The sequence below is a fragment of the Ammodytes marinus genome, assembly GCF_949987685.1.
Source record: "Ammodytes marinus genome assembly, chromosome: 11".
Taxonomy (NCBI): domain Eukaryota; kingdom Metazoa; phylum Chordata; class Actinopteri; order Uranoscopiformes; family Ammodytidae; genus Ammodytes; species Ammodytes marinus.
In genome coordinates, this window is record NC_137215.1 from 12,860,481 (window position 1) to 12,882,988 (window position 22,508).

Consider the following 22,508-nt stretch of genomic DNA (forward strand, 5'->3'; position numbering starts at 1 on the left):
CATGATGAATTATAGAACACTTCAGCGACAGAGAGGCCCATAACACACTGTTTTTACAGATCCTTACTTTATTGATACATACTGTGATTTGCAACAATTCCACTTGGATGAAAAAAAGAAGATTTTTTTCCTTTACAGATGAAAAGAAAACATTAATATCTCACTGAGTGTCAATATTTGCCTTTAATGGATATATCTTGAGTATTGTTTTTTTTTTAAATGAGATGTCTTCAGTTTGTAACTTTAGTACTTGGATGACAAAACAAATAACAATCCACTTGATTTGAATTTTATTAACAAGAAGTGAAATTCTGCTTGATAAATTGTTCATACACTTTTCTTAAATACAAAAGTCTGACACATATAGCCTGCTCTATATCAGTCTAATTCTCTGGTGGTCCGATCCCTTCATTAGCCCTACTACCACACTCTACCAGATGGTTCGTTTGACTCCGGCCCAGATGGAGCCTTTGCTTCCCTGTGCGGCTCGTACGTCGTCCCAGTGCAGCCTGGTGTTGGGGATCTGGTCCTCTGGGTCGGGGTCTGGGCGAGCTCCTTCTTTAGGCCGAGCCACCACTATGGGCAGAGGCCACGTTCAGACTGAAACTCCACTACGTTCAGCTTCTTCTTGTCTGCCAGCGTCTGGTGGGTTTCCTGCAGTGGAGAGGAAAGAGAGAGAGCGAGAGAGAGAGAGCGCGAGAGAGAGAGAGATGTTATTAAGGAGATGTGAGGAAGAGAGGGACCAAACATTGCAGGAATTTTTCCTGCAATGTTTGGTGAAACTGACAGTGGAGAGGGGAACAAGGAGTTACTGTACACGTTAAAGGTGCTACGAGGAACTTTTTAATATTTCTGAAACAGTCACATTTTTCCAATATTTCTGAAACCGTCTAATTTTTCCTCTGAAGATCATAAATGACATGTAACAGCAAAGTAGACAATCAGTGCAAATAATGCTGTCCGAAGGGGGTGCTAGAATTAACACAAACTGAAAGCTCATCAGAGCACCTTTAAAGACATGAATTATGTTTTCAGTTCAACTCCAGATAATTCTTTTTGCAATGTATGGTATATATAATAAGACACCTTTTAGTTGGAAGTTAAATTAAATATCAAAGATGGTGGTCAAAACCCTGATTACATTCCGTTTTCAGTTCCTAACACCTTGATTTTTGTTTTTCTATCTGTTATTTGTGTCAGTGTGTGTGTGTGTGTGTGTGTAAAACTACTGTATGTTCTGACAACTATTACATTGAAGATCCCTCCCACAATGCCAACATGACCTCACCTGATTGGCTAATCCAGTGAAAAGGGCCTTGGTGATGTTGAGCAGATTGACCGATCCCTCTACTTTGCAGTACATGTCATTTACACCGATGAGCCTGCACAAAGTGATGACCGCCCGGTGGCAGTGCAGACCATAACCTGCAGAGGCAGACAGAGAGAGAGAGAGAGAGAGAGAGAGAGAGAGAGAGAGAGAGAGAGAGAGAGAGAGAGAGAGAGAGAGAGAATCAGGCACAGCTATGCACGCATTGGTGAACAATGTACAGTCGTATATCATAGTTGGGTCATTTTATAATTTTGTCATACAAAAACATTTATTTTATGAATCTGTAATGTGAAAATAATTCACAAGTGTCCCTAAAATCATTATGTAATTCAAAAACCAATTATGTGGAAAAATTCCAATCACTGGTTTGACCAAGAGATTGTATTAGCTATGCAAACAATTAAACATACACTGAGAAAAAAGCTTCAGTGTAGCGTTTCCAATTAAGAACATTTCCATTTTCCAAGTAATCTGTCCAGAGAGCTTCTTGTAAGGAAACAGACCCATAAGAACAAAACATTACTCACATTTGACATATCTGAACAGTAGTTCTCATCATACAGCCCATAAGAGCAAAAAACAAGACTTACCTTCGTTTTGTTTCTTAATGCGCAGCGTTGTCCTCTTGAACTTGGATTCAATGTCATGATAAACTGTTGGGAGAGAAAAAAACAACACAATTACACTGACTGGATGTAGCTGAATTGATACATAATAAACCGTCAAAATAATTCAAAAAGGATGAAATTATTTGCATATTTTTGCGCCATTTCCGAGCAAAAGACACTTGTGTTTTGTTTTGCATGTTTTCTCCCCCAGGTCTCATGTTTGTCTACCTGCCTACCAGATGTCCTTCCGCATGTCTTGGTCTCCTGCTCACTGAAGCAGCTGGAGTTCATTAGTTATTCAGAGGCACACATGCTCAGAGTTGGAGCTGTGTGCGCCGCTGAGGCACCAAGTCTAAGAAACACTGAACGACCTCATAGCTCGGGGCTAAAAATCACGTTCTTGTGTCCCATCCCTCAGGAAATACCTCGCTGGCTGTTGTCCCCGACATACAGGTGGAATTTTAAAAGGTTTTCTGCACTGAGATGCTGCGACAAAGAGTTTAAGGGTGAGCCCAGAGAAGACTGTAAAAGTAGTGGAACATTTGGTGCTCAGAGGACACATCCTGTTGTTTTAATGTCGGACGCAGACAGTCACACTCACTCACTCACTCACTCACTCTCTCTCTCTCTCTCACACACACACACACACACGCACGCACACACACAAACACACACACACTAAAGAGGGAGTTGAACATTTGCTGTGCCCGTAGGATGTCCAGTTTTCATATGGAAGTGTGTGCGTGTGAGTGTGTGTGTGTGTCTTTGCCTGACATCGCCACAGCATAACACTGTAAATCATCCGGTGGAAGAAATTCCAGAACTGCCACTAAAAAAGTTGCCTGGCCTGCAGGTGATTCAGGCTGCTGGATTTAAACCTTTGTATCTGTCTGAACAGACAAATAGGCTGAATTGTACAAAGTTGCTGCTAAAAAGGTGACAATGGCCTAAGCCATAAAGCTGATGGATGAACGATGACAGAGATGGTCTATAAGCAAATCTGATCCGTCACAGCAATAGAAAAATAGGTTAGCACGCATAAAGTAAACAAACAACTAATCACACGATGGCCCAGACAGGCTGCAGATGGCCGCACAGTGAGAGCTGTCATGTGCTAGGGTATGACTATTTATTTTCCATGAAGCTGCAGTTTTGAGCTTAAACTGGGTGGACGCACACACACGCACGCACGCACGCACGCACGCACGCACGCACGCACGCACGCACGCACGCACGCACGCACGCACGCACGCACGCACGCACGCACGCACGCACGCACGCACGCACGCACGCACGCACGCACGCACGCACGCACGCACGCACGCACGCACGCACGCACGCACGCACGCACGCACGCACGCACGCACGCACGCACGCACGCACGCACGCACGCACGCACGCACGCACGCACGCACACACACACACACACACACACACACACACACACACACACACACACACACACACACACACACACACACACACAGGGCGTGGTGGAGGCTGATGACTCACCCACATTATTCTTTCTGGCTTGGCCCTACAGCAGCAACAGCAGAAGTAGCCAAATGGCTTTTTACAATAAGAAAGTGCCAGCAATGCATTTTCACTCCGACATCTTTCTTCACAAATCCATTTTTTCTTTTTGTAGCTTTTTATGAGGCCAGGCAGGTGATAGGAGTGGAGGAGAGAGATGGGTAACAGGGGAGGATGAGCAAGAGGAGTGGAGATGATTTAAGAGAAGAGGAGGGAAGAGGAGTTGAATTAGGAATGAACCGGGGCAGACAACGGGGAAACCAGAGCAGTGGAAGTAATAGAGAAGTGGGAGTAGCTATTTCGGGCAGCAAACACCCCCCCCCCCCCCCCCCCACCATTCTTCTGGAAGTTTAAATCCCATTTATTTTTCTCACGGAAAGATGTTACGTGTCGTGACTTACAGTTGAAGGCACTTCTACAGCTCGGAGCAGCAGGACACTTATTCAATTCAATCATCAGCACAAATGTTAATGAGCTGCCCCAAAATATATGTGACTCTCAATGTGCATTTTGCAGCCAGATAAAGATAACCATGTTGAGAAAAATGGACAAATGGAGTCAGCAGCTTCAGTGAATTGACTTTTGGATTCGGAGTCAATTTTGTTATGAATTTTGTATGAATATGGGAACTTTTAGTGAACCGTGTTTTATTCACAGCTGAGGCGTAGAAGACTAGCTTTCTTCTCCACAACAACTGAAACAGAGGGCTTATGGGTAGTGCAGTGTTTTACAGTTGCCCAATGCAGAACTGATGGACAAAACATGCTATCAAAATCAGAGTTTAAATAATTAAAAGCAAAGGAATTTCACATTGTCTGTGAAGGGGAGAAAAAGAAAAGGAAGGATGTGAAAGGACAGTCAAAAGAAAGAAAAGTATCTTGATAATCACTTACTGGTGTGGTTGTTGTATCGTTCTATATAGTACAAGTAGTGGATGGCTCTGTTCTTGGCCTGCAGGTAACAATCAACATGACAGAAAAACACACATTTAATAAGTGTTATAGTAAAGTGTCTTGTTATTATCCTAAGGCCATAACAGCAGCACCAGGACAGCAACTTAATAAACCTTGAGGTTCCGTTAGTCATTTTAACTCCAAATGCTGTTTCCAACCAGACAATAAAATGCGTGTGAAAATAATTTAGTTCATTACTCCGTTCTACTCACTTTTATTTAAATATAAAAAAAAACTTCATGATTATTGTACTTTGAATACAGAGAACATTGTGGTCTCACCTTCCTCAGAGCTGTGTTTCTGTCTGCTGCTTTACCCAATGCAAAGCCTAGTGGAGGGAGAGGAGGAGGCACATTGAAAACATGAAGACGAGAACACTGGCAGAGGAGCTCAGAGCTTAAAAAAAACCTTCATGTTGTTTCAATGTGTTTTTGTAAGCCCTATCCCCTGAGCCCACATGAACATAACAAGCGGCTCTAACAGACGGTGTAATGAAAGGTTGACAGGTTGGCAGGGGAATCTCAGGAGTCTGTTTTGGAGTTTCTTCAGCACTGACTTTTTAATTTTTATTTTGTCGCTCACTTCTGGAAAATGTCAAAAACAAGCCCCTGAAATTGAACTGTATCCACAGAGGCTTAAATGTTCCTCAGTTATCGATTAAAGTTTGTAAAAACTGTAAAACACTAGCCATTTGTTGGTCCATTCCATGTTTTTAAAAACTCAAGATGAAAAGATGTGCTTGTGAATTATAATTGTAAAAGTTGTTTCTGTATATATTTTTCAAAAAGTTTCAAACCTGCGGCTCCGTTGCCATTTCCAACGGCGACCAGACAGCTGATGGACCTCTTCCTGCCCTCTTTGGCCGTCATGTTGAACACACTCTTCACCTGCAAGACAACATGACATATTGGACAACACCAAACAGGACCGCTTTAACCTCCTGATATCCATCAAGGACTGCATCAATTTAGTTTAAAGACACTCAAGGCAGAAATGTTATATTACCACTCTTTGGAAGTGTTTGTGTGTAAATGTGTGTGTGTGTGTGTGTGTGTGTGTGTGTGTGTGTGTGTGTGTGTGTGTGTGTGTGTGTGTGTGTGTGATGCTGCCTAAGAACACATTGAAATACACTCACAAACCATCGTGTCTAGAATATGACCACTGTCACATAACCAATGTCTATTTATCAGACAATATATTAAGTCATTGGCGTATGATGCAACAATTAAAAATTGAAAAAAGACAAAAGTAAAAACGAAGGAAAACAGAACAACAGGCGTGTTTTGGCTCATTTTGTAGACAACATGTCATAATCATTATGTATTCTTGCACAGCACATGTGTTTCCTCTCTTCCCTTCTCTTCTTTTTATTCAATCGTGTACATGATGCATTTTCTGGTCGGGCCACCGAAAACATCTGCAGTTATAACACGACTATAACTTGTCGAGGCATTTCACTGTCAGTGTGTGTGTATGTGTGTGTGTGTGTGTGTGTGTGTGTGTGTGTGTGTGTGTGTGTGTGTGTGTGTGTATGTGTGTGTGTGTGTTTGTGTTAGTGTGTGCAGTATGTCAGTCAAGACCAGAAATGCCCAGCCATTGTGCGACAACGCAGGCTGGGCAACCATCTGAACTATAAGTTTGAAAACACCAGGGGGCAGCAGTGATACGCCACAAAGCCATAAAAATAAAAATAAATAAAAAATTAGATGGGACAAGTTGACCAGAGAGTGTGGGGATAAGAGCAGATACACAAGCTATAAAAAGTGACAGGTCACAAGAAGAAAATTAACATTTGATTCAATTAAATAAATTGCGAGAGGGAGAGATAGAGAGAAACAGAAAATAAGAAGGGAGGATATGGAAGAAAAGTGATGGAGTACAAGAGGGAGAAGTGGAGAACTTGGCTGGAGACTGGGGGATGGATGGATGGATGGAGAGGGAAGAGGGAAAGGGAGTAAGAGAAAAATAAAAGAGGATAGAACACCTTTCCAGGCATGAAATTATTTAGATGAGAAAAAGATTTAGTGAGGAAAGGTGAAGAAAAAAGTAAAGTAAAGTAAAAACTAAAAGACAGGAGTAAAGGGAATAAAAGGATAAATAAAAAGCAGAGGATGAGGATGAGGCAGGGTGACACAGCAGAACAGCGAGAGGCCTCTGTCACAAACAATGAGTGTGTGTTTGGGCACGCAGATACATGTAGTATTTATGTGCATGTACTTGTGTGTGCGTGTGAAGGAGAAAAAATACATAAATATATGATAGGTGTGTCGTACTGTGGAGCGTGTATGTGTGTGCTGTTAGGATAAAAGAATGAATAAATTGCTGACTCCCAAAAAGACTCAACCCAGAACTGTGATTAGAATACAATACAATACAATACAATACAATACAATACAATACAATACAATACAATACACAAAAATATATTCACACCCACATCCACCCACAAACACACAGATTCTGTTGCTTAAGATACAAATTCACCACAAACCAACGCCGAGCATAAATGGAGCTGCTGAACTCCACTATGACAAATAAAACTCCCCAGCTGTACTGATGAACTTAATTAAAATGAGTTAATTAAGGTAATTAGATATTTTTTAGGCCTTACTTTTCTTCACATAATGTGTTGTGTGGAAACATTCTTGAAAAGCATTTAGAAATGCTGTTATTACTTTGTCATTACTTACTTAAAGCTGCATATACAGTAAACATATATATATATTTGGCTGACTTGGGGGCAGAACTCCATGTCATCCGCATACACAGATTTAACAAATTACAGTCTAAGTAATTATGGCTAACGTGATAGCAAACTCCAGTGGGGCAACTTTCCCATTTCATTACTCCAATCCAATTCCATTCATTATATAGAAATCATATACTGAATAGTGTAGCTTTAGGTATGAAATAGATTAATTATCTGCAATTTACAGGAATTGCTTCAACTAGTTTTGAATATTTCATACACAAAAAGATGACAATGATATATACAGTATAAAGACCTGCACAATACAATTATTCTGTACAAAAAATCTCTGATTGAATTATCTTTGTGGTGGCTTTAATGTTGCTTTGTGGTAGCTTCTGGAAGTGTGTCAGTATTACTATGTGTATCTAAAAAAAAAAAACTCCATCGTAAAAATATGTGGTAATATGACAACTGACAGTGCATCAAAGATTTCACACAATCGCAGGAATGTCTACTAGGTGCCAAAGTGAGAATATGAAAGCAAACAAGACTTTTATTACTTTGGGGATTTTAAAGCTTCTGCTGCTCAGAGTGTGATGGAGAACAGCAAAGGGAAAGTGTGAGAGAGAGACAGATATAATGAGTGAAGAGCGAATCTGCGAAAAAGAAGATTTGAATGAAAAATCCTCCTCTAACAAGAACTCAAAGGTTCAAAGATCAAGCAGGGACACATTCATTTCACACACTGACAATAAAACTAACAAGAAAAAGTTAAAAGCTTTTACATCAAAAGAAAAAAACTAAACCTCCATCAACTTGCCACTGTCCGACAGCCCGACACAAATCTTCTCCAACAGCTGAATATCTCCCTGCTCTGTCGGTTTGATAACGGGCATGTTCAACTGTAATGGGAGCTGCCACCAGTTCCCTGCACCAGAAAAACTAACCAGAAAAAACACTTCTTCTATGTTTTTACACAATGTCTTGGAGCAAAAATGAAATGTCTCTTCCAAACTATGATTTCCTTCTTCTTCTTAACCTTTATATATAGGCCTACAGGTAAATCCCATTGAGGCCTAGACTCTTTTTCAAGGGAGACCTGTTCCCATTCCCACGTTACCATTCACACACACACACACACACATTCATACACTGATATCAGGCTTACTATCGAAATTCACACGAGGCAAGGTGGGTGACACAAGTGGCAGGGCCGGGATCGAACCGCCAACCCTTCGATCATTGGCCGACCCGCTCTACCACAATAGCGGGTCGATGGTGGTGTGGTGGTCACAAAGTGACTGTCAAACACCACAAACATAAACCCGGTTAAATTGAACCTAGGTGTACCATGGTTGTATATCTATTGTCCAGGGTTTTGACCACCAGCAGCCTTTGAGGGACTTTTATGGGGCAAAAAAAAAAAAATCCGTCCATCTCAACACATTCATCCCCGCCACAGAGCGTTAGTGACAGGACAGCGTTGAGTTTTTAGCTGAGGGAACTTCAAAGTGTAGATCTGCCCTCAGCTTCACTCCTTATGTAACACACATCTCAGTAAAGGATTTATAATTTAACTGCAGGGATAGAGAAAGAAGGATTGGGGTCAGGGTATAGCAGCAAAACACCCAAACACAAAAAACTGCAGGACGCACGCACGCACGCACGCACACACACACACACACGAAATTGTCTGCCTCTGAAAAGATCCCCAACAGATGGGGATCTCAAACACTGTTTTGTTTTGTTAATCAAAATCTCCCCCAGAACTTTTTAATTCTCGTGTGTCAATGCAAGCCCCATAGTAGAGGCGTGTGGGGAATGTCTCTGTTAATGTTTGGGCTTTTTTTTGGGCTCTGGGTTTGTTGCGTCATTTTGGGGTGAAGATGCAGCAGTTTTGGTGCAGCATTAACAGGCGAGCAGATGGGCTGAGTTTCCCTCCACCGGCCGAGCGACAGCAGGGAGGTGGGTGGATGCTTCTAGCTGGCTCGCTCACTTCTCGTTTCATCTCTTATTTTCTCAATCTGTTGCCGCGTGTCTCCCGATCCGTATCCGTCTATAAGCTGCAGCGCAAGGGGAGGAGTTTTCCCCCCGCAGAAGGCGCTGCGAGAGCACAGACCTCCAACTAATGCTTTTTTAACACTTCTCTGACTTACACTTCGGTTTTAAAAAGTTGATATTGTGACTCTTAACACTGTTGTGGACAGTGTCAAGTGTAGTAGTGTGTAGGCAAGAGTTTATTTATCTCCCAGCACAACCTCAAATCTTTCCTCGACTACTACATATTACATCTTTGTCATGTCATAATAACCTTATTATTCTCATGACCTGCACTGATATGTGTGCCTTACAGTTCGTAGATCTACATTTTGTTTTCTTAATTAAGAAGAACATTCTTCATGTCTCTATGTTCACATTGTAACACCCTGTATCATGGCGTGTGTCCATCCTGTGATCACACAGAAATAAGAACCAAGTTGTAGAAAACTTGGAAGCAGTGAGATTTGGAGGAAGAGTAAAAGAGTGCAAATACATTTCTATGCCAATGCGTGTTGGTTGAAGTGATGACAAACTGCTGTTTTAGGGGAAGCTTAATCATGGTCACTGAGCTGAAAAATAATTGTCATGTTGAATCATGAAACGATGCAAATGACTCAGGCGTGTGTGTATGTGTGTGTGCATTTGTTGAGAGTAAACCAACAAAATAAGAATAAGACGAAAAATAAATGTTACGAATGAGAATTTGTGTTTGAACTACAAGTTAAATGTAGATGAGTACCGTTATATTACAACAGAACTCGTAAACAAAAACAAATTAACGGGGTGTATGTGTCTGTAATTTAGACAATGCAAGCGAACATATGGGGTTTTGCTCTCATAACCGCTGAAAGGTGCTTTCATTAAAGCATCAAAGCAAATATAACGCATGCTTTTAACAAATGAATAATGAAGCAGTTTTAAAGCCTCGTTCGTGGCTCGCTGAGCTCCACTTGGCTGTTAAAACACAACATTTAATCCAATTGAACGTTCTCGCGACGCTGCGCTCATCCGGCCGGCTGCCTGTCAACTTCAAGCTACACTTTCAACTTTCAAGGTTGTTGACTTCAGGGAGAGAAGAAAAAAAAAGAAAAAGAAAGAAGACAGAACCCCCCCCCCCTGTACTGACAACGCTCCATCTGTTAATGAAATCACGTAGTCTAGTCCAAGTGGCTGCCATACCTGGACGGGGGCCACGAATATCACTTTTCTCTCCAACTCTCCTCCCTTTCATTTCTTAACCTTCGCCTATGTCATCCCTCTCTCTCTCTCTCTCTCTCTCTCTCTCTCATCTCTATGAGGTCCAACTGATTGCAGCACTCACTGAGACTATATGCCAGACAGTTGTACGCTTTGTAATGTAATACTGGGTTGAATTCAATATTTTGGTACTCTTGCATGTTTCACACAGCTCTACTGTTTGAACTAACAACAACCTCTGAACACAACATTCACATATGTTTTTTTTCTCCTTATAAAGTTGCCATGTATTAGCAAACAGTTGAATATTTACACATCCGGCACACATGCAGAAACATTAGCATTCATTTGAAGTTGTATTTCTGGCGATGGTCTTGCTGGGTTTAAAGTCCACACAGGGTTCTTTCATTTCCTTTGTGATACAGAGCGGCAGTGAGCTAAACACATAGATTTCCTTTCATCTCGGTGAGAAGGTGGTTTGCAGTGTAATTGCTTTGTAAGATGTTAGTTACTGAACAGTAGACAACTGACAGTCTTACTTTAGCTCCCTTTATCCTACCCTCACACTCAACAAACTGTAGCATCAGAGTCATGTAGGGGGAAAAAAGTAGGTATATACTGCAGTAAATACAGTAAAAATTATTTCTAAAAACATGCTGAGCAGTATACATGTCCACATGTTTTGAATATGTCTGAATACATATTTAGAGAATTAATATAGCATCGGTGATTTTAGTTTACATATTGGATACAGGTATGACTGATTACTGTGCTCTGCAGTCAATGATTAATAACACCTTGTATCAATCTTTCTCTGTTTCTTACTCCTTTATTTACTTTTCTCTGGCGCTTTCTCACGTCCCAACTTTCTAGACTTTCTAACTCACTCAAACAACTTTTCCTCCGCCTCTCTCATTTTATCTTCCTCTACCTCCCTCCCTCCCTCCCCCTCTCTTCTTCCTGCTGGACGTGTTCACTAAAAGCATCATTGTCCTTGGGAGACGAGCCTTTTATTCCAGTAAGCCTTTTTCATTTAATTAAGGCCTGAATTTATAGTGGCGCGCACACACGGGATATATTTATAGGGAGATGGCACCATAAAAGCGTTCGTCAGTTTCCATGGGGAAGCCTAATGTCTGTGACACAACTTATATTGATGCAGCGGCACTGGGGATGACTATCAATGTGACACACTCGCACACAGACGCACAGATAGACAGACACAGTATCAGAGTGTATTGCATTATGATACTAAAATACAAAAATTGTGTATCATGTTTATCCCCGTGCTACTCAATGGGGATGTGTTTGTGTGTGTGTGTGTGTGTGTGTGTGTGACCTTGTTGCATTACCCCCATTAGTTCAGTAGGGGCCATTAGTGCTAATTGAATTAAGGTACAATACAGTGCGACTGAGAGAGAATCTAAATGAACTGGGTCTGTCCATAGAGCTTATCTTAACACAACACATACACAGGAGTAGGAAAAGCAGCATGCAGATTTGCTAAGTAGATTGTATTTTAATAAATCTAATGAGGTGAGTTCTCTGCCTTCAAATAAGATTTTTCTCAAAAGGAAGCACCCATCACTACCAAGTGTATAATTTATTAATCATGCTGATTTCTCTTCATATCGAACAAGGTCTCCATGAGCTGCTTGCTGTAGAAATTGAAGTGTTCTGTCAAAGAAAACTGAAATAAGGTGCAGTGTCTTTGAATTCCAATGTATTCATTTTTTATCAATTTTTTTAAAATATTAATAAATGCTGTTTAGTGTGAATGCACCGTCAGGATTGTTACTTAATGTTGTTGCACTATTTTGAAATGATACTATTTGGCCTCAAGAAGCACTGATAAAACAGGTCAAAACGGAACATTTTAATAACCATTTTATCTCCCCCCCTTCGCCGCAGCTGCAAAAATGACAAGACATTTCATGCTCAACTGCAAGTATCCTGGCTCAGAAAATTTGCCTGGAACAGCATCCATGTGTACACGCCACACTGGATTGAGTGTCTTGAACACAGATTCTCCCTCTGAGGCTTACTGCATCATTGTGCTGTAAAGTCTATGTAGATAGAGCAGTGTTTCCTAACTACCGGGCCGCGGCCCATTACAGCTCCACACAGTGTTGGCTACAAGGGCCGCACATATATTATCTTCACTGAACTGGCCATCCATCCTCTCCCTCCGACCTTCAGCTATTTGTTTAGTGGAGGTATATGTCCATGTTTTGTTCACAACACTGCCGCCAAGTGGCCCAAAAAGACAGTTATTGTAGACCTTTTTATTTAAAATGTAATAAAATTAGTTCTCGCAACTAATAAGATGATTTTGTAATTGTTAGTGTGTTAATTGTTTGTGGAATCGTCAAGACAGAAAGTGAGACAAACTCACCTCTATGACACGTGAATCAAAGTCCTCATAGGTTTCTGTGGAGAGAAAGACAAAAGTTTAGAATTAAAATGAAAAAAGGCGCACACACTCCAGACTCCAGCTCTAGTACAACAAATACCCAGAAGCCCTTGCAGCAGTGCAATGAGTTGACACTTTTCATTGTTAGTGACCTCTGAAGGATGTTACTCTCTCGACAGAAGCATGTTCACTTCTGACCAATTTACAACAGACAAAGGAGGGCTGAGTCAATGGGCCCAAGGAGAGAGGGGCCCATTGACTCAGCCCTGTGTGTGCGCGCGCACACACACACACACACACACACACACACACACACACACACACACACACACACACACACACACACACACACACACACACACACACACACACACACACACACACACACACACACACACACACACACACACACACACACACACACACACACACACACACACACACACACACACACACGAGCCCACCATCTGTGCGAAACTAAACCTGATCAGAGACAAGCAACCTAGTTACAGCTCTCAGTGCATCACATTCACCAGGCCCAGTGTACATGGAGAGAGTGTATTTCATGGTGCGAGAGCTTGTTAGCACAGTGTCAAGAGGGAGGAAATACCAAGAGGAAATAGGAAAAGGATTCAAAAGAAGCAGAAATATTAAATATATGAAGCAGGAAAATATGCTTTGGGACGGTATAACCTTGTCCCTCATCTGACAGAAGGTTAAGGTAAACTGGCCAAACCCTCTAACAGCAAAGAGCAAACGTGTAAACAGCTGGGAGCAGGAGGTTAGCAGGTCTAATCAGATAATAAGGTTGAATGAAGCAGATGTTTTCCTCAGGGTTTGTAATGAAGAGTTGATTCGGCATGAGTTGTGTCTTTATGTCCCCCAGACAATGGCCCTCATTTATCAATTTTGCGTGGAAACTGGTGCAGATTCTGGCGCAAATACCTCCCTACGCCAGGTATCGCGTGGGATTTATCAAACAGGCGTATCTCGCCAATCTCAGCGTACGCCAGGCCATTATTGATAAATGCGGCGGATGAAAACGAGCGTATCACGCCCCTATATTTTCTCAGTTTAGAGGCCTCGCCCAGAGGTTTTACGACATGGACATGCGCAATACGGCACTTCCCTGAAGTAGAAATTGACAGAATAACAGCGAAAGTAGAAAAAAAATAGTTTCATTTCGGAGCATTAGCCTACAAGCAGCATCAAAGAACTACAGAAGGCAGCAGCTAGGAAGGAAATAACTGCTGCGGTCAACAGCGTTGGTGTTGACTCAAAATCGCCAATAAAAAAAGCGTGTTGCTGTTCTGAAATACAACCAACTGGGGGTGCGGGGCTGCGGGCATAATATAAGTGGTGGAGGAGAAAAAGACGCACCAACTGTCCGATAATGGTCCCCATAAAATAAATACACGTCTGCTCTGCAGAGATTTGAATGATTAGAATGTATTGGCCCTTTTAGATAGCACTATTCAAAAGGGTTTTAAAAACTAAAAATAACACATTTAGCGTTTTACTGTATGACAGCATGCGCTTGGCACGAGTGGTCAGCCCGGCCGTCAGCTGCACAAGCCGACCCGGCAGCGATCAGCTGTGAGAGCGCCCACCGTCGTGCTCCACCAGCAGATAGGAACAACGTGCCGGTTAACGGTGGAAATAAATCGCTCGCTTTAGCATCAATGACACATTAAAAGAGGAACTAACATCTACAAAGTGCGTCAAATAAATAAAATGTTAAGCTGAATGTTGTGCCGTGTATTTTTTTGTATCATAAAGAGCAGTTTATGTCTACTACATATTTAATACTTAGGCTACCATTTTGAATGAATGCAGCCCCCGTGCCTCAGTGTCCCCCCAGCTGCTCCAAGACGGAGACAACTGCCCTTACGCAGTCCCATGCAGCGCTCCTAAGTGGCCGGTGTGCGCACTATTGAATCAGCTCTCCTACTCAGTTGCACACCATAAACTGCTCATTTTTAAGTGATTAATATCTTTATTTCGGTCTTATTTGCACTGCATTTGTATTATCTTCTAATAATTGTCCAACAAAGTCATCGGCTACCCGGCACAGCCTGCACTGCGAGTCCAAGCTGTTTTCAAATTTGCGTACACGAGCTGAGAGCTGGCGTGGGATTTGAGCGTACCCTACGCTCACGTCCATATTGATAAATGCCGAGATTTGCGTGGAAATGTACGTACACCCATTTTTCTGGTCTACGCAAGATTGATAAATGAGGGCCAATGTGTTAAGAGTATTAGAGTATTAGATTCAACCTTCAACCAGGAATCCATATATCAACTGCTTCTGTTTAAAAGGAGACAGCACTGAAAGGATAGTGCAGGAAAACTTAAAAGAGATTTGGTCTACACTGTTTTCAATTTCTACTGCAAACCTGACCATTTATTTTCTTCCATCCATCCATCCATCCATGAACTGAGCAACTATACTGCGTAAATGGGTAACTAAAGTGAATTGATTGGATGTAGTCGAGAAAAATATAAACCCGAACCATTCACTGAGTCCAGCAATCTATGTGTGCACAACATGTATTCATTTGTGTGCACAGCCTATCAGTGCCTTCGCTTGGTTTACTACTCTATCTGTACGGCTTTCAATGTCAATACCTTTCCAGCCACAATGACTCCCTGAGGGCTGCGTATATTTCCTGCTACTAGTGACTGTCTTTTTCACAATAAGACAATCTCCCAGGTGCTGTCCTTTGTGTCTGCCTGCAGTTTGCAGAGAATGTCGACTGGCATGCTAACGTGCACACAATGAGGATTTCATGTTTACAATGTTCACTGTGTTGGTTTAGCAAGTTGGCATGCTTACAATAGCTGCAAAACATTCGTTATTAGATGTGCAGGTATTCTACCAAAGTCATTTTAATTTGTGTCACTAAATAACTTGTTAACCCATTGATGCCTGATGCTGCGCGACAGGCAGGAGATACAATGATGCATCGCGCAGCATCAGGCATCAGTGGGATGAGATAGAGATAGAAAGGGAGAGACAAATAGAAGAGCTTGGGATATGATATAAAGAATGTGTTATGGGGAAAAAGACTGACCGAAGAAGAAACAGAGACACACATGAAGTCATACGGTGAGAAGGAAGGGAGACACAGAGAGAGAGAGAAAGAGAGATGTTCTTCTAAATTAGGAAAACGTCCCACTTAATAATTTCATCACATTCTCATTTTTTCATCAGCCCTAATGGGCCACCATATGGGCCTGTCACTCTCTCTCTCTCTCTCTTTCTCTCTCAGTCTTAACAATCAGGGCATACACTCCTTATTATCCCTCTATTGCTTCATCCATCTCTTATTTTCCCATCACTACAGTCATCTACAGCTGGATTTACGTAACAACTTGACCTGGATAAATAAATCCGGCTTAAGTGTTACAAAAACAAATAAACAATTGTACACAAAAAAAAGACACACACACACACACACACACACACACACACACACACACACACACACACACACACACACACACACACACACACACACACACACACACACACTTTACAATCTTTACTTATTTTACTGTACCTCCGTTGGGTCCCGGGTCAGGGGCGCCCAGGCTGATGCCCCCCCACGAGTTTCCCGTCCACCCTCTTTCCCTCTTCACCTTCATCCTCCTCTTCTTCTCCCACTCATCCCTCTGACGCACTGCAGAAAGACACAACAGACACATTAGTCAGTGAAGCAGCCACGGCCGACTTCAAAGAGCACATGAGACACATCAGAAGGTGCCATTTGTCCCCGTCAGAAAAAAACAAATGAGATCACAGCGGAGACAAATTGGCAGCTTCTATCTCCAGCGGGGCTGTGTGCGCGTCTGTTTATTAGAATGACGCGAGTGACAAATCCCTGCCAATGGTTTCACATTATTCCACTGATCAACAGGTGGGGCTCACAGCCAAGGGAAGAAGAAGAGGACCACGGCAAACTAGTGAACACCAGTGTAAACAATGCTGGATTCCAAATACTGGGTTTTATTAAGAGGGAAATGCATTTGGCACTCTACACACAATGAGTTTTGCTAACACTGAATATAAACATAAGACATCATTTCTCATGCTGCTGCTTCCTAGCAGCTCTTAATTTCAGCTCAGTAATTTAACTATCTAGCATTACGAAACACTAGAGATGGGAACGGTCTTATTCCAGTAAAGCATTGATTTACTCATCGGATATTTGACTGATGTAACTGATCCATTCACATACCCATACGTTTTTCATAGGCTGGTCACATTACTGTGTGTGTGTGTGTGTGCGTTTCTCTCTGTACCTAGCTCAGCTTGCACCTCCTGCTGCTCGGACTCTCCCCTTCGACTCATGCTCTGCACGGCCCCATCCTTTACCACCATAGTGTTCAGGCCGGGCCACAGAAAACCACCACGACCTGTGGGTAAAAGACAAAGAGAAAGACAAATATAAAACAGGAAATGGAGAACACAGGTAGGGAGGACTTAAGGATGCAGAGGAAGAAAAGATATGGTACTTCTCATTTCTAAAGCTGTAGTTCTTATCCTTGTAAATAGACAGCTTGGAGGGGAGGGAATCACAAACCATGTTGCTTCTCATTGTAATAACAAATGGGGTAGTGCATAACTACATAAATAGAAAGGTTTCAGAAAAATGTATTCTAAAGACATTTTGATGAATCTTTGCTTTAACAAAGAACATCTGAGTCTCACAAGCTTAGTAATTGTCAAAAGCTCCTGTACAGAGCCAATAAACAAAATAGGTGTAATGAGTAAATTACTAATATTCAAGCAAGTTGTGTCGATCAGCACAGCAGCAGCACAGCTTAACAGAAAAGAAGGAGACATTTTAGCATGTCTGAACAAGAAGGAACATTTTACAATCGTGTGTTCTGCCAAAGAGGTCTAGGAAGTAATTAGAAGTTCTGTGATTTTAACGGCACTCAAGAAAATTGAGAAAAATACCCGCAGATACTAAAAGACAGACGGACAGATGATGGCGTCTCACCCTCTCCAAGGTTTTGTCCTCGGTTCAGGTCCCTCTTCAGTTTGCGTTTGGTTCTCTTTCCGCGGCCTTTCCTGGCACCGGCGCCCGACTCCGCCAACACACCTCTCCACAGCTCCTCTGCCGTCACTGTAAACACACATTCTGTCAATATCTTTTCTCTATTGTATCCCTGTAAGGAGAGAAACCAAGGGGGAATGGGGAACAACCACCACCCAGACTTTGCTGAACACACAATGTTCATTTGTCCATTTCCTAACCTGCTACAAATTCACAGCAGTGAGTTTATCTCCAACCAAAAAGCAAGAACACTGTCATAATCAAAAAGACCACGAATTTAGTTGCTTAGGTATAAGACTGCTGTGTGTCCATTATCTCCAAGCCCACAATGTATATTATGAACTCGATTGATAGTAGGATTTCACATCAGCAATTAGGAAATTAGGAAAACTACATTTAGGCATCCCACTAAAGCCAGCAGTTTAGAGAATGTATGTCCAACAGGTGACATATGGGATCTCCTAGGGACTGTCATTAAAATACAATTAACTTTTAGTGTTCTCAAAGGCCTGGCACCAAAAGTGGGTCTACAGTAAAGCAGGTCCAGTTAAGGACCTGCAGTATATCCACATATAAAAACGTTGCACACATAGGGGGAAAAAAATTGACGATAAAAGTAAATTAATACAAATAAAAAAACTCTCTTGAGAACAAACATTTAACGACTCTTCATGGAGAAATATGAAGCCACAACCAGAGTCAATGGAAAGAGAGTTTGGCAGAGTGTATTTGTGTGATCACAATGCAAACTGTCTGCGAATGATCCGGCAGAGGCTAATAATAATAATATAAAAATACATTTACGATAAAAAATAAATAATTATAATTATAAAAAGCTGGTGGGCGAGCGCGAGCAAGCTAGACTACAGCTCTATATGTGAATATTTAAAAGTCGTCACACTAACTTGGACTGTTGTCCAAACAAGCTGCATAGGAATCTTACATAGCAACATGCACAACATGGCGAAAAGAAAGTGGACATTACATCCATATGTAATAATAATAATAATAATAATGGATTGGATTTATATAGTGCTTTTCAAGGCACTCAAAGACGCTTTACAGGGTTCCAGGTTCCATTCATTCACACACAGTCATACTGGTGGTGGTAAACTACCATAGTAGCCACAGCTGCCCTGGGGCAGACTGACGGAAGCGTGGCTGCCATTCAGCGCCTACGGCCCCTCCGACCACCACCTCAAACATACTGTACAACAGTCATACACATTCACACGAGGCAAGGTGGGTGAAGCGTCTTGCCCAAGGACACAACAACCATGACACTGGTGGCAGAGCGGGGATCGAACCAGCAACCTTTGGATCATTGGCCAACCCGCTTAACCACCTGAGCCACAGTTGAACATCTCAATGTAAAACAATCAAATGATCTTAACATTTTATTTTTTGTCTGGGATACAATGGGCAAGTGATATAAGAATGAGGCAGATGCAGCCACCCCTTTAGGCAATTTAAAATAAATCAGGCAATCAATACAGGCAGAGGCACTGTTCTTGAGTGAGCAAAGACAGCTTTTTCAAGTCACAGAATTTGCAATCATTAGCATATTGAGAATGTTGGTTATAATCTTTTTGTAAACTTACACTTGTTAAAGAAGCTGCCGTGCCTGGTTTGCTGCCATGTTGTTCCAGGGAAAAGTGGAAGTGCTGGGTTTCTTTGGAGCAAGGCAGCTGAGGGTCGACTGGTCAGCTGGGATACCTGAAGTGCTCCCCTTATGCTCTGGAGTGGTGCTGCACCTGAAAGAGATTGAGAGAGACATCGATACAATTATAGATAAAAAGGGTTAAAAACGTTTACATCCGGCAACATGCTGATACTGACTTTTCATTTAAATACAAGTTCGTTTTAGCAATTAATAAATGATCTGTCTAGTATTTTACTACCCATTAACACACTACAGAAAAGGGAGACAGTGAGGAAAGTAACGCCGGATCAACGTTGTAATTCCACTGAAATAAAGAGGTATACTTATGTTGTAAGCATGCCGAATTAAAGCATGGAGCAGACTTTACACATTACATAATCACTCCTGAATGATTTTCTCAGAGGCGTCTACATTTTCTAATAAGCCGGGGGAAATACAATTTCATATATTTTTAATTAAGTTTGGTAGGGAGGAAAATAGCCTACATTACTTCAAGGCTAATAATAAGGCATCAATTGTATTCACCATGAATTAGAACAAAGTGTGAGCTGTAGTAGCTTTCCAAGCTTTAGATGATGCCTACTTATTTCAATGATACATAACATTACGATTTAAATATCGATGACAGCATAACACACGTGAGGGAGATTTAACCTGTAAAACGCACGCAATGTAAGCGAATTCAAACTGTTGTGTTAGAAAAGTCTGGCATTTAAAAGGACCTTAATGTTGTTTTAAACATGCAGCATGGGTATATATATTTCTGACGAAATAACATATAGGCTAGGCTATATTATTTTTTTGACAGCTCTGCAGCAACAGGCTCAATGAACACAACTGACCATAACGACAGATTCTCACTTCTACACATAAACACAGTATACACATATCCGGCTTATACACTGAACTGTCTTGAGAAATATGTGAAGTATAGCGATTAAAGATAGAAATAATTCACCTCCGACTGTGATGCGGAGGGCACAGCACACTCGTATGGATGCCGCCATGTTGGAAATGCGAAGGGTCCTTCAGAGGACAACAAGGCGTCTGAAATGTGCCTGTTGAAAATTAAGGAAAATACACAGGATCTCATTGGCTTATTTTTCTTTTTAAATATATATATATATATATATATATATATATATATATATATATATATATATATATATATATATATTAAATGTAGCAGTACATTATTATAATTTTTGTAATTATTATTAATCGAATCAGCAGTAGTAGGCTAGGAGGACTACTAGCCTATTGCTTTGACTCAAAAGGCTATTATCAGAAAAAATGCCTAAAATAATTATTGAATGATTATGAAATATTTATCTAAAATAAACAAAAAGCAAGCACATTTAAAAGCTATATTGCATAACTGTTGTTGCCCAATGAGTAGGCCTAGCCTAATTCCGAGTATACCTAATTACAACAACACTTTTGACACATCTACATGAGGTAACTCTTCGGTTATCACACATGGATTTTATTCCTTCTGCCATGCATCCAGGTTCTTTCTCAGCAGTAGACTCAACAAAAAAATAAAAAATTAGTGGGCATGCACTGTTTGAGCTCCTGCACCAGTCGGGGGTTACACCAGTTTGTAAATGCTGCCATAAGCTATAGAGAGAGGTTGTGGAGCTGATTGGCTTAATCAACTTTGTGTACCCGACATTCATTTATATGAACAAGTTACACACTGTAGCTTTAACATAAGAACTACAGACAGAGCTGCTCTCATATAATATTAAAGGTTATAACAGGAAAGAACATTTTGTTTGACCATACAACATAATTGTAAGCATGATGGTTCTCGGTTTCTGTAGAAAAAGTGAAAATGACACAAATGAAGAAAGGCTTAATAGAGCATAGATACAATAGATAGATAACACAAACACAAATAGTTTACTTTAAAACAAAACAAACAATCAACCAATAGCCTACAAGAATCCAATTCATTATTGGTGTTCTTGGATCTTGTTAGAAAAACACAAGATAAAACAACAGCAACAGAGCAAATATCCTTCTTCTTCCTCTGATCACTTTTTCATCCTCCTCTATCATCATTCATTTTCTCTTCCTCATTTTCATTTCCTGTTAAACAACACAGAACAGCACCTCCTGTTCCTTGCTGAAAGAAGCTATTGCTAATCATGGCACGTCTCAGGCAGTGGCGTGCACAGACATTTTGGGGGGCAGGTGCTCATTGCAAAAAAAAGGGCACAATATAGTCTATCGATGAATGACCAAATCATTTTAAGGGTACTTGTACAAAATCCCCCCCTGGCCTAATGACTTTTAATACCCGGCCACACATTGAGTGTTTCTCAAAGGAATTTGGGAGACTGTGTTTGGGACCCTGGACCTTTTAAAGTAAAATTCATCAATCAGGTGCACTTTGAGAAGAAATAAGGCTAAATCACCTGTGTCAATGTGGGCTATTTAGTACTATTTTCTGGAATAATTTGGAGACACAGAATTACCAAAAAGCAGAAAGAAAGAATGTACATGTTTGAAAAAAAAAACAGTCAGCTTCAAAAAAAATTTAAATAATCCCTTATCCCGAATTCTCTCTTTGAAGTCTTCGTTAGGCCCCTGATCTCAGTACTAACAATATCCTATTAAGGTAAATACAAGATTACTGCAAGTCTTGTAACATAGAAATAACTTATGGTTGGGACAAAATAATATAATTAGCTTATAGCTTCATGACTGATTTAGTACCACCAACCCACTTTGCGTAGTTAAAATAAAATGTGTGGACAGCTTTTAAGATATTTCAATAACATTTGAGGAACAGTTCAACATTAAAATATGAGCTTTAAAAGGCCCTGAACAGTTAACATGACTCTGGTCTTGACTCTGACCTTTCATCTTCATCTTCCTCCTTGCTGCTGGTGGATGCTTTCATCCAGGAGAGCAGAGCTGCTCCCCTGCCCTTTCTTTTTCCTTTTTAACCTCTCCTTTCTAGGCATTATACTGCAATTTGGAAATAAAAAGAGACCAACCATAT

The 22,508-nt window shown here is 41.1% G+C and overlaps 1 protein-coding gene across 1 annotated transcript; it reads right to left on the bottom strand.

The window, feature by feature from the left end:
• Positions 1-67: 67 nt before the first annotated feature.
• mrps5 (mitochondrial ribosomal protein S5) lies at positions 68-20,517 on the bottom strand. The gene is given in 13 exon segments (XM_080036450.1): positions 68-591; positions 594-654; positions 1,289-1,425; positions 1,921-1,983; positions 4,365-4,422; positions 4,706-4,752; positions 5,221-5,311; positions 12,749-12,783; positions 16,330-16,449; positions 17,072-17,185; positions 17,776-17,901; positions 19,434-19,586; positions 20,454-20,517. Coding segments are annotated over 13 exon segments (1,215 nt in total). The 5' UTR covers positions 20,503-20,517; the 3' UTR covers positions 68-430.
• Positions 20,518-22,508: the final 1,991 nt, after the last annotated feature.